We start from the raw sequence: 13,346 nt of genomic DNA, 5'->3' as shown, positions 1-13,346 counted from the left end.
TTCCATGATTAGTCGTACTCTTGGATTTGATCATGTAATTGTATCCTCCAAGAACCAGAGCCCATCTCCGTATTCGTATTGCTGCTGTTAGTGGAACAGCCTTGTGTGGGTTGAAAATGGACACTATTGGTTGATGATCAGTAATGAGAGTAAACTCTCTCCCATACAACTACTGGATGACGTGGATTATAATGTTTGAGTACAGTGTCTGATGCCACCGTTTTCTTTGCCTTTTGGAAAGCCACCTGACATTGCTTTGTCCATTGTCTTTTCTTCCTCATCTGAAGGAATGAGTTCAAGGGGTGGAGTATAGTAGCCAGGTTTAGCAGGAACCTGTTATGGTAAATGATAAAACCTAAAAAGGTCTACAACTGGCACACATCCTTTGGCCATGGGGTATTACCACTGCTTGAATTTTCTCAGCAAACTTCTGTTTTTTGTGCGTCAATGGTGTGATTGCAGTAAGTGACACTTGGTTTAAAGAATTCACACTTGTTGCATCATGCTCTGAGCCCAAAATCTTCTAATCTTTTTAGCACTGTCTTGAAATTTTTTAGATGTTCCTTATCATCCTTACCAGTGACAATAATATCATCCAGGTAACACTGAGTGCCCGGGCTCCCTTGAAGCACTTAGTCCATTGATTTCTGCCTGAGTGCAGGGTGCAGATGCTACCCAAAAAAAATAAGCTTTTTATAGCAATTAAGCCCTTTGTGAGTGCTTATGGTGAGAAACACTTTGGACTCTTTTTTTCTCTCCATCTGTAGGTAGGCCTCAGCTAATTCCGCTTGGCTGAAGCATTCCCCTCCAGAAAGGTTTGCAAAAATATCCTCTATCCTGGACAGAGGGTATTAATCTACTTTTAGTACTGGGCTGATGGTGACCTTAAAGACACCACAGATCCTGACAGACCCATCCTTCTCAGCTACTGAGACCACTGGAGTTGCCCATGGGCTCCACTCAACCTTGGAAAGAATTCCTTCTGCCTTCGTGTGATCTAGCTTTGTAAAACTTGGGTGTGGCATTTTCATTTAACACTATTTTACCCTTGATATGTTTGAATTTTCCAATGTCATCCTTGAACACTGCTGTGGCATCATCCAGAATCCTTTCTTAATTCACTTTCAGTTGACTCTATTACAGGGGATGTGGCATGCACATGGTGGATCTCTGATCAAACCATAGTTGTCTCAGCCAATCACATCCCTACAATGCTGGCCCTCCTGTTTTTACCACATATAAGCTCAAAGTGGCTTGTTAGTTGTTGTATTTCACTGTTACAAATGTCATTTACCAGTGTAAGTTCTTAGTTGGATATCTGCAGGCTTCAGGTCCACACCTTTGAAATGCCATTCAAACTCATTTTGTGTAATGACTGAAACAGCTGAGCCAGTGTCCAACTCCATTTTCATTCATTAATACCACCCGGTACTCACTGTTTATGAACCCATGAATTTGTCCATTTTCTGCCTTTTTTTAAAAACTCAAACATCTCTTCCTTTTTTAAAAACTTGAAAGTCCCACTTTTTTTTACTTGAATGTCCCGCTGCGCTTCAATGTCTTGGGTTCGTTTAAAACTTCCTCATTGTCACTGTTATGTTTTGTAACTCTAAAACATAAAACTAATTGAAAAAAACATTAAGCCAGGAGACGTGTGTGCTTAATTCTGCTTTTACTTTAGTGAGGCACGCACATATGATGTGGTGGTGTAATACTGTCTACCATTCATGTACTTTTACATATAACCTGCAATGAATTATTTAAACACAGAATGCTTAATCAGACAATATTGCTCAAAAATTGCTGAAATATTAAATACAGAGACCCACCCCCCCCCCCATGTTTTGTAGGACAAGCTTGCAAGGAGGCACTGACACAGCAGAACCTTCTGTAAGTGAGGACACAGCAATGGCTACACACCACTGGAAGATAGATGGCTGGACATGGGGCACCCCCAACATACTCCCCTCCTCATGCCATCAAGGCCCCATTGACGTTCACCAGACACACTGCGGCAGCATACAGAAGTCGAACCTGGGTCACAAGAAACAGACTGAATCCAAATGTGCAGAGCCCCAAAAAGGTATTTGTGATCTCACACACATTCTCCTGAACGAGGGAGAGAGAGGCACCTGACAGACCAGCCCTCTTCAAAAGGTAGACCAAGTCCTGGACCAAATGCATGTTGTCCTGGAAAGACTGGCCTTGGTCTGGGTAGGACTGGTTAGGGTGGATCAAATGAGTCAGAAAGGAACTACAGTGTGTGGATGGGATCCAGGTAAAGATCTTGTGTCGAGGAGGAAGAGGAGGATCTCTGCCGCATCTGCTCTCAAGATAAGGCTTTTCATTGTAGAACGAAGATGTACTCCTTTTTCAAAGAAAGGGGCTTCCCTTCCTCCACCATTAACGATGTCCTCAACACTCCTCTTCCATTTCACGCATGTCTGCTCTCACCCCATCCTCCTGCCACACCACCAGGGATAGGGTTCCTCCTATCCTCACCTACCCACCCCACCAGCCTCCACGTCCAGCGCATAATTCTCCGAAACTTCTGCCACCTCCAAGAGGATCCCGTCACCAAGCATATGTTTTCCTCCCCTCCACCCCCACTTTCTGCTTTCTGCAGGGATCGCTCTCTACACAACTCCATTCGTCCTCCCCACTGATCTCCCTCCTGGCACTTATCCTTGCAAGTGGAACACCTGCCCCTACACCTCCTCCTCACTACCATCCAGGGCCCTAAACAGTCCTTCCAGGTGAGGTGACATTTCACCTGAGAGTCTGTTGGGGTCATCTACTGTGTTCAGTGCTCCCAATGTGGCCCCCTGTATATCGGTGAGACCCGATGTAGATTGAGAGACTGTTTCACCAAGCATCTATGTTCTGTCTGCCAGAACGAGCAGAATATCCCAGTGGCCACACAGTTTAATTCAACTTCCCATTCCTATTCCAACATTTCCATCCATGGCCTCCTCCACTGTCATGATGAAGCCACACTCAGGTTGGAGGAACAACACCTTATATTCCGTTTGGGTAGCCTCCAACCTGATGGCATGAACATCGATTTCTCAAACTTCCAGTAATGACCCCACCACCCCCTCCCTCTTCACCATTTCCCATCCCCTTTTCCTTCTCTCACCTTATCTCCTTGCCTACTGATCACCTCCCTCTGGTGCTCCCCCTCTCCTTCCATCTTTCATGGCCTTCTGTCTCTTTCACCAGTCAACTTCCCAGCTCTTTACTTCACCGCTCCCCCTCCAGGTTTCACCTATCACCTGGCATTTCTCTCTCCCCTCCCCCCACCCCACCTTTTAAGTCTACTCCTCAGTTTTTTTTCTCCAATCCTGCTGACGGGTCTTGGCCCAAAACGTCGATTGCACTTTTTTCCATAGATGCTGCCTGGCCTGCTGAGTTTCTCCAGCATTTTGTGTGTTACAGGGGCATTGAAGAGAAGCTACTAATCTGATAAGAGCATGACTGCCCTATGCCCCTTCTCCAGGCTTTCCCCCAGGACCTGTGCATAATCACCAAGCCTGAGAACTCGTCTCTTCATTCAGCTCAACTAACAACAACGAACATCCAATCAGCAAGTCCTCCTACAAAATGCTGTGCACATTCTCACTGGACAGATTTGGAGAAAATACAGCCCCAAGAAAGAAGTGGATCAAGTTGTGTATTCCCTCCAGAACCGTGACAGAGGAGCTGTTATTGGCTTGCAGCTCCACAAGCTATTTACTGACACCCCATCATTTTACCAGTGAGTAGAAAGATGGGGTGCAGTCCAAATCCTCCATGATCTTCACCTGCAACTATGTACATGCTCAAGCTGCAAATCCCTCTGCACACAATTCTTCTGTTTCTACCTCTGCCATAGGGTGGAGCAGGAGTTCACGTCTTAAGGTTCCTCTGTTATATATCCAGTAAGGACTATGTGGCAATCCACTGCTTTCATGGGATCTTGTTTCCATTAGACCTGTCCAGTGAGCACATCTGCAGTGTTCTGAGAGGGCTGACCCTGACTCTGGCTTCTTGCAGCAAAGGGCTCCACCAACTGCTTTTGGACTCCCAGTTGCTTAGCCAATGAGTCGAAGGGTGAGCCACAGTGCAAATCATGCTGCCTTTGGATGTGTGAATTCACATACGTGCCTCGGGACTGCTCAAGCATCCGCAACGCATCCTTCCTCTCCTGGTATTCCCATCACAGGAGCGGGTCCTCAGTGGTCAGATCGAGACAGAACTCAAAATCAAGCAGCTCTCTCCCAAGCTGCTCGATCTCAGACTTCCACCCTTTGGTTTACCCGCTAGTGTACTCCTGACATAGAAAGCAGATATCGGCCTTACCCACATCGTACCATAGCTGCAGGGAGTAGATGTTCTTACACCTCCTTCTCCGGGCAGTCCAGAACTCTCAGAACGTGTCCCAGAATTGGCTGTCCTTCAGTGGCAGGTTGTAAAGTGCCTCTATATGGATCCTACCCACGTGCACATGTGAAACTCTACCCACACAAGGTAGTGCCTGAGAAGTACACAGGCAATCTATGTGAGAGCTTCCTCTTCTAGACTTCCTTTGGAAGGGGCTGGGTGAAGGCTCCACTAGGTTTCCACTGAGTCAAAGGAGCCCACTAGCTCCTTTAACTTCCTCATTGATGCCTGGTTGCACTGGAGACTCGAGTGGTCCTCCTCATTGAGGGTACAGTTGAAAATCCCTTCACCCTCCCAGCTCCCCCGCCACTGTACCTGCACCAAAGGTGGTACAGCTGCCTGTTTAGTCACACTCATATTCTTTTTACGCCATTTTCTCTCCAAGTATTCGTTCCACATGCAATCCCTGTAATTTCCTCCAACCCAATAACCATATAACCATATAACAATTACAGCACGGAAACAGGCCATCTCGGCCCTTCTAGTTCGTGCCGAATAGCCTTTTCTAATTTGTTAATTTCTTCTCTATTGATGTGGGTGTCTGAGGTCTAGAGTTAACTTCCTTAGACCTTTCCACCTCTCTCCTTCAAGATGTTTCTTAAAACTTTTCTCTTCAACCAAGCTTTTGATGATTCCTTCTGTGCCTCGGTATCTGAAGTCTCTCCAGAATAGTGCCTTAGGACACTTTGTAAATGCAAGTCATTGTTGCTGTGGACTGGATACCCTCCACCACTGGATACCGTTGAGTACCCCATGCTCCTCCACCACTACTTCCTTTAACCCTGTGTAGCTTCCAATTGTAATGCTAGTGTGATTCAACTCAAAGTCAGCTTTGTTGCTTTTGACTTGTTTCTTCAGATGAGGCAAGCTTTTAAGAAGTTAAAAATTCAGAATTCATTTTACCGGTACAATTTCATTTTCACTCCACCACTTTCTTCCCATTCCCAGATATGCTACCCCTCACCTCACAAAACCCCTAGCCCGCCCTCCACAGAAACAAGCACATTAACTACATCTACACAATACAAGAGTTTGCTCATTCCCCAGTGATTTTGGGGCAAAGATTGGGCTTTGAATGGATCACAGTTTCACAGCTTGTTAGCTCAGAACACAATTCATCACCTCTCACAGAGTGCACTGCAAAAGTTGCTTTTGCAGTTCAGCACAAGTCTTGCGTGAGTTTGAGGATGTGAGAGCAAGGATTTCGGGCTGTGTTCAGACCACAATGGGGCAACTGGGAAGTTTCTGGAAGAGTCCATCTGCTGAGACAGTGCCAAGCACTGAAATGGCTCGTCGTTCTCCCATCACACAGCGCTGGACATCAGAAAACTGGTATGATAAGTTAGCGCTAAATGCCATTTTAAACCACCTCCCCATTCCCACACCAAACCGTCTGTCTGTGGCCTCCCCACTGCCAGGATGAGGCCAAACACAAATTACAGGAACAGCTCCTCATATTCCACCCCTACCACCAGGTGTTCTACAGCCCAACAGCATGCACATTGAATTCTCCAACTTCAGGTAACCTGCTCCCCCTCTGTCCCTTTTCACTCTCTTCATGATCTACCCAGTACCGCCTACACCCATCCCAGCATCCATCACCGTGTTGGTTTCCCCTCCCCACCTACTCCATCTGTCCGTCACCCACACACCCCTCCCACTGGGTCCCCTCCCCCACCCACTCCATCTGTCCATCACCCACACACTCCTCCCACTGGGTCCCCTCCCCCACCCACTCCATCTGTCCATCACCCACACACCCCTCCCACTGGGTCCCCTACCCCACCCACTCCATCTGTCCGTCACCCTCACACCCCTCCCACTGGGTCCCCTCCCCCACCCACTACATCCGTCCATCACCCACACACCCCTTCTACTGGGTCCCCTCCCCCACCCACTCCATCTGTCCGTCACCCACACACTCCTCCCACTGGGTCCCCTCCCCCACCCACTCCATCTGTCCGTCACCCACACACTCCTCCCACTGGGTCCCCTCCCCCACGCACTCCATCTGTCCGTCACCCTCACACCCCTCCCACTGGGTCCCCTCCCCCACCCACTCCATCTGTCCGTCACCCACACACTCCTCCCACTGGGTCCCCTCCCCCACCCACTCCATCTGTCCGTCACCCTCACACCCCTCCCACTGGGTCCCCTCCCCCACCCACTCCATCTGTCCGTCATCCACACACCCCTCCCTCTGGGTCCCCTCCCCCACCCTCTCCATCTATCCGACACCCACACACCCCTTCCACTGGGTCCCCTCCCCCACCCACTCCATCTGTCCATCACCCACACAACACTCCCACTGGGTCCCCTCCCCCACCCACTCCATCTGTCCGTCACCCACACACCCCTCCCCTGGGTCCTCTCCCCCACCCACTCCATCTGTCCGTCACCCACACACCCCTCCCAACAGGTCCACTCCCCCACCCACTCCATCTGTCCATCACCCACATACCCCTTCCACTGGGTCCCCTCCCCCACCCACTCCATCTGTCCATCACCCACATACCCCTCCCACTGGGTCCCCTCCCCCACCCACTCCATCTATCCGTCACCCACACACCCCTCCCACTGGGTCCTCTCCCCCACGCACTCCATCTGTCCATCACCCACACACTCCTCCTACTGGGTCCCCTCCCCCACCCACTCCATCTGTCCATCACCCACATACCCCTCCCACTGGGTCCTCTCCCCCACCCACTCCATCTGTCCATCACCCACACACTCCTCCTACTGGGTCCCCTCCCCCACCCACTCCATCTGTCCGTCACCCACACACCCCTCCCACTGGATCCCCCCCCCACGCACTCCATCTGTCCGTCACCCACACACTCCCCACCACTGGGTCCACTCTCCCACCCACTCCATCTGTCCATCACCCACACACTCCTCCCACTGGGTCCCCTCCCCCACCCACTCCATCTGTCCGTCACCCACACAACCCTCCCCGGGTCCTCTCCCCCACCCACTCCATCTGTCCGTCACCCACACACCCCTCCCAACAGGTCCACTCCCCCACCCACTCCATCTGTCCATCACCCACACACTCCTCCCACTGGGTCCCCTCCCCCACCCACTCCATCTGTCCGTCACCCACACAACCCTCCCCGGGTCCTCTCCCCCACCCACTCCATCTGTCCGTCACCCACACACCCCTCCCAACAGGTCCACTCCCCCACCCACTCCATCTGTCCATCACCCACATACCCCTTCCACTGGGTCCCCTCCCCCACCCACTCCATCTGTCCGTCACCCACACACCCCTCCCACTGGGTCCCCTCCCCCACCCACTCCATCTGTCCGTCACCCACACACCCCTCCCCTGGGTCCTCTCCCCCACCCACTCCATCTGTCCGTCACCCACACACCCCTCCCAACAGGTCCACTCCCCCACCCACTCCATCTGTCCATCACCCACATACCCCTTCCACTGGGTCCCCTCCCCCACCCACTCCATCTGTCCATCACCCACACACCCCTCCCACTGGGTCCTCTCCCCCACCCACTCCATCTGTCTGTCACCCACACACCCCTCCCACTGGGTCCCCCCCCCACCTACTCCATCTGTCCGTCACCCACACACCCCTCCCACTGGGTCCACTCTCCCACCCACTCCATCTGTGCGTCACCCACACACCCCTCCCACTGGGTCCCCTCCCCCACCCACTCCATCTGTCCGTCACCCACACACCCCTCCCACTGGGTCCCCCCCCCACCCACTCCATCTGTCCGTCACCCACACACTCCCCCCACTGGGTCCACTCTCCCACCCACCCCATCTGTCCGTCACCCACACACCCCTCCCACTGGGTCCCCTCCCCCACACACTCCATCTGTCCGTCACCCACACACCCCACCTACTGGGTCCCCTCCCCCACCCACTCCCCCACCCACTCCATTCTTCCGTCACCCTCACACTCCTCCCTCTGGGTCCTCTCCCCCACCCTTTCCATCTGTCCGTCACCTACACACCCCTTCCACTGGGTCCCCTCACTCACCCACTCCATCTGTCCGTCACCCACACACCCCTCCCACTGGATCCCCCCCCACACACTCCATCTCTCCATCACCCACACACCCCTCCCACTGGGTCCCCTTCCCCACCCACTCCATCACCCACACACCCCTTCCACTGGGTCCCCTCCCCCACCCACTCCATCTGTCTGTCACCCACACACTCCTCCCACTGGGTCCCCTCCCCCACCCATTCCATCTGTCCGTCACCCACACACTCCTCCCACTGGGTCCCCTCCCCCACCCACTCCATCTCTCCATCACCCACACACCCCTCCCACTGGGTCCCCTTCCCCACCCACTCTATCTGTCCGTCACCCACACACTCCTCCCACTGGGTCCCCTCCCCCACCCACTCCATCTGTCTGTCACCCACAACCCCTCCCACTGGGTCCCCTCCCCCACCCACTCCATCTGTCCGTCACCCACACACTCCTCCCACTGGGTCCCCTCCCCCACCCACTCCATCTGTCCATCACCCACACACTCCTCCCACTGGGCTCCCTCCCCTGCCCACTCCATCTGTCCGTCACCCACACACCCCTCCCACTGGGTCCCCTCCCCCACCCACTCCATCTGTCCGTCACCCACACACTCCTCCCACTGGGTCCCCTCCCCCACCCACTCCACCTGCCCGTCACCCTCACATCCCTCCCACTGGGTCCCCTCCCTCACCCACTCCATCTGTCCATCACCCACACACTCCTCCTACTGGGTCCCCTCCCCCACCCACTCCATCTGTCCATCACCCACACACTCCCCCAGCGTTCCCATCCACCCGGACCATCTCTATTACTTGGTTCCATGCTCCAACTTCCTCTGCTATGAGACCCACCATCTTCAGCCCTTTGACCCCTCCACCTCGCCCCTCCCGGCCTCTGTCACTATCTTCACTCTCCCCTCCTCCATTTGCCTATCAGCCTCCTCACCTGGATCCACCCAACACCTGCCACCCCTTCCCCTCTATACTATCTATCTCCTTCTGCTCTTACAATCCAGATAAAGGGTCTTGAACAGAAACCTTGACCGTCCAATCCTTTCCACAGATTTTGCCTGACCTGCTACGTTCCTCCAGAAGCTTTTTTTTTTGCGCAAGGCGTTTCAATCACTTTTTTGATCAAGTAGATTCAAAGATGAAGCACAGCCTGGAAGATTTGGTTGCAGCTCCCAAGTTGATGCTGATATTTCTCTGAAAGCAGTTAAAACTTACAGGGTTCCTTTCCACCAGTTCCTTGTTGTTTGCCACCGCTGACAGCCAAATGAGGGTGATTATGGAGTTGAGGAGGTACGATACAAAGAGGCTTTTGTGCAGTGAGATTCTCTGACAGCTGAGACTCCTGGGGCAAGAAGTGAGATATACATATAATGTTTTAGGGTTATCCTGAAAGAGATTTCCATCCCGGTCCCCACAGTATGGACTGATTGTAGCAAGGAATCATTGTAAAAAGGAGGCATTGTTAACAATCAGAACTTAATGCTAATCAAGTAGATGCTGCAGGACCTGCTGAGTGCTTCTCGAATGTTGTGCTTTTTAATTCCTGATTGGCAACAGTTCTGATCACCTTTCATCACAACCTGCAGGGCAGCGTGGTTCACAGCACCAGAGACGAGGTTCAATCCTGACCTTGGGCACTGTCTGTGTGGCGTTTACTCTGGGTGCTCTGGTTTCCTCCCAAATCCCAAAGACTTGCACACTGGTAGGTTAATTGGCCGTTGTAAGTTGCCCCAAGTCCCCAAGTGTGTAGAGAGTGGTAGAATCTGCAGGGAAAGGTGGGGGGGGGGGGGGTGCCCATGGGAATGTAGGGAAATTAAAATGTGATCAGTGTATATGGGTCAGCACAGAATTGGTGGGCTGAAGGGCCCCTTCCCATGCAGTATGCCTCTTGACAAAATGCTGCCAGTTTGTTTAAAAATTTCAAGCAACACCATTTTCCAAGGCTAGGGCTGGTCTGGGCCCTTGGAAAGCACCATTAGAAATTTCTGCACCACAGTGTTTACTCCATCATAAAAATGTAACAAGCAGGCAGCTGTTCGGGATTATTATATAAGAAATTATACCAGTGAAATAAGTTAATGTAGAAGCTAAAATGAGAGCACTCAGCAGGTCAGGCAGCATCTGTGGAAGAGAGAATTAGGGTTAGCATTTCAAGTCAAGGACTCTTCATCAGAACTGGGAGCCTGAGAAAGCGAATATGCTTTGAGTTGGAGGGGTGTAGGGAACAGGGGAATGTCAATGACAGGGTGGAGGTCGAGGTTGTCCAGGTGATGCAACACTTCCACAGCCGCCGAGTTAACAGACGCATCAGGGCGGTTAGGGAGGGAGGGACAACCAGAAGGACATCTGTGAGAAACAGAATGGCGGCCGCTGGAAGTCTGGGACAAAAGGAAGTCTGGAAATGCCCAGCAAATCAGACAGCATCTGTGGAGAGAGAAAATCTAAGTGGCTAGCCTTACATCAGAACTAGCCAGTTCCGACACACAACAGTAAAATTGGCTGTCTGAAACTGCACTTGATAGTCACAAGGGCTGCAACACACCCGGACAGAAGATGAGGTGGTGTTCCTGTCAGTCCACAGGAGGGACCCTGAGCTATTAATTCAAACCTCCATCCCACTCTGACCTCTCTGCCTTAAACTCCTCACAATGCTCCAATGAAGTTCAAAGAAGAGCACTTCATCTCCACCCTGGGCATGATGCACTAACCCACCTTTCTCCATTAGAAGGTCAACCGTATTAATATTAATTCCTCTCACTAACACGGTAAAGTTCAAAGAGTCGGGGGGAAATGCCGTAAGAGGAAATTGTTGCCAAAATAATACCTACACAAAAACCACAGCAGAATATTTCTCTCTTGTGGCTTATTTAGTCCGAGTAAAAAATTAACAGCTTCCTTTTTAGTGAAGATTTCCAAAAAGAATACAACCTCTGAGGCACACTGCCGCCCTGGTTCGAATAGCGGGAAATGATTCTTGTGATCATCATTGTCCACTTAAATTACATTATGATATAATAAACCTCTTGCTGTGCCTAGCTGCCTTAGCGTGTCTGCTGACCGGAAGTTAATCAGTGAGTTTGTCAGGATGTGTGGACCCTGCCCTCAAGGTGACAATTATCAAGAGACTATCACTTCATGCCTGCGTTTCAAAACTCTCACATGTACAAAGCGGGGAATGAATTGGATTGAGTCCTGCCCCTATGTTTTCCCAAGACTATCCTCTCTCAGTTAGAAACAAACTTTGTAAAAAGCCAGGGTTTCTCCAGAGTGTCACCTCTGAGCTTCATTCACATTGAAGTAAATGCAAGTTTTTAATAGGGGATTTTGAAAGTGTACACTTACTTGTAATGGAAGAAAATACAAAGGGCAATCAATAAGCACAAGATGGAGATTCCATGTCCTGTGATGGCCACGTAATAGAGAATTGTTGCAGTCTGCAGATACACAAATGCAAAAGTCAGAATGAGCCATCAATGTGCAGCAAGGTCACATCACTGACGCTTGGGGCCCCTGTTACCTTAATCAAGTTGGTATTTGGATATGAGAACAAAGGCTGTGAGTCAGTGTCAGCGCTGAACGCCATCCTGTTCTCAGCCACGGGGAGACGTGAGAGGAGCCACAACGACACAGGAAGCAGGTGCGGGAAATCAGGCTGGTTTCACATTCTACCAATTAGATAGATGACTTTCATGTCTAATCCCTTACTTTTAAGAAAAGCTCAGTGATGCATTTACTTCATTCACATTTCGGTTTTTGCAAAGTGGACACCAAATTAAAACGTGACCATCCTTGTCCAGGACGCAGTGTCTACATGTCCCTGTGAGCCTTGGACATCACCTTCCCTCTCTTCAGCGACACCCAGGCACAGGCATATCCTCAGAAATGGGGCAGGCAGTCAGCTAGGGTGGAACCCACCTGGACTTATGAACGGTCACCTTGGTCAAGCCTAGGAGAAGACTGCTAAGGAGGTCCCCAACTAACTCAACTGAGCCCACATCCCACCCCAAAGCACCCAAAATCAGAAGAGAAGGGCTGAAGAGCAGCCAAAACTTGAGGAGCAATCCTTTCAGGAGCTTAAACAGCGGCTTTACCTCCCATATTTGATATGTATAGTACAATCAAACACAGACTCTTCCAGACTGCAGAAATGGTAAGCGTTCTGCAACACTTTCCATCCCAAGTCCCTGATGTGAAAGGAAAGGACTTGGGCACAGAGAGAGAGCTCCCCTCGGGTATCACCTCAGAAAAGACCTCCACAGCGTGTCCAGTTGGCAGACAAGGGTGACAATGAGCAGCCCGTACAGGAAACCCCTCTGTGCAGCATAGAACAGCACAGAGGACAGTGCCGAGTGATGACCCGCGTTGTGTGGGACTTGCTCCAGAGGGTTTCATGAACTGTGTCCAATGAGTAATTGTAGCCGGGTAGGAGTTAACCCAGTTGGGATTGACCCACACTCAACAGCCACTATGCCCTCACAGACAGAGCCACTCCCTCCACCAGGGGGGGAATTGCTCTGACTGGAGCTGACACATCCCAGATTTTGAGGGTCCTGGTTAAAAACACACACACACACACACACACACACACACACAGGCAATTTCCTCAGAGCAGTGAGAATCAGTTTTAGGAAGGTCCTCAGCTTTCCCAACCACAGGGAGAGATTGGTGTCACAGGGGCTTCTTCACTCCCCTCTTCCCATGTGAGGGATCAGAGTGATCCCTCCTTGTAGAGGGCTTTGCCACAGCCTCCCCTAGAACAGGACATCAAACTGTCATGAGGTAAACTTCTCCTTCATCAGCAGAATGGACAGATGATGTGACGGAGGCTGCTCGTCCAAAGATTGAGTGGGGTTGGGCTGATCCCTTGGGGCACCTCCCCCAAAAGGTGCAGGCAAGGGGAGGAGAAGCT

At 51.3% G+C, this 13,346-nt stretch overlaps 1 protein-coding gene across 3 annotated transcripts in view; it reads right to left on the bottom strand.

Annotated features, from left to right (window-relative positions):
- The window catches only part of LOC140191545 (calcitonin gene-related peptide type 1 receptor-like), a 71,553-nt gene that overhangs the window by 15,984 nt on the left and 42,223 nt on the right, over positions 1-13,346 (bottom strand). For all 3 annotated transcript variants that reach the window (XM_072249011.1, XM_072249012.1, XM_072249010.1), the window contains exons 6-7: positions 11,780-11,871; positions 9,653-9,779 (exon numbers count right to left, since the gene is read on the bottom strand). In XM_072249011.1, the coding sequence (XP_072105112.1) occupies positions 9,653-9,779; positions 11,780-11,871 (219 nt within the window). The remainder of the gene's footprint in view (positions 1-9,652; positions 9,780-11,779; positions 11,872-13,346) is intronic.

Source organism: Mobula birostris, chromosome X (genome assembly GCF_030028105.1).
Source record: "Mobula birostris isolate sMobBir1 chromosome X, sMobBir1.hap1, whole genome shotgun sequence".
NCBI classification, from domain to species: Eukaryota; Metazoa; Chordata; class Chondrichthyes; order Myliobatiformes; family Myliobatidae; genus Mobula; species Mobula birostris.
This window is presented reverse-complemented; position numbering and strand designations above follow the sequence as displayed.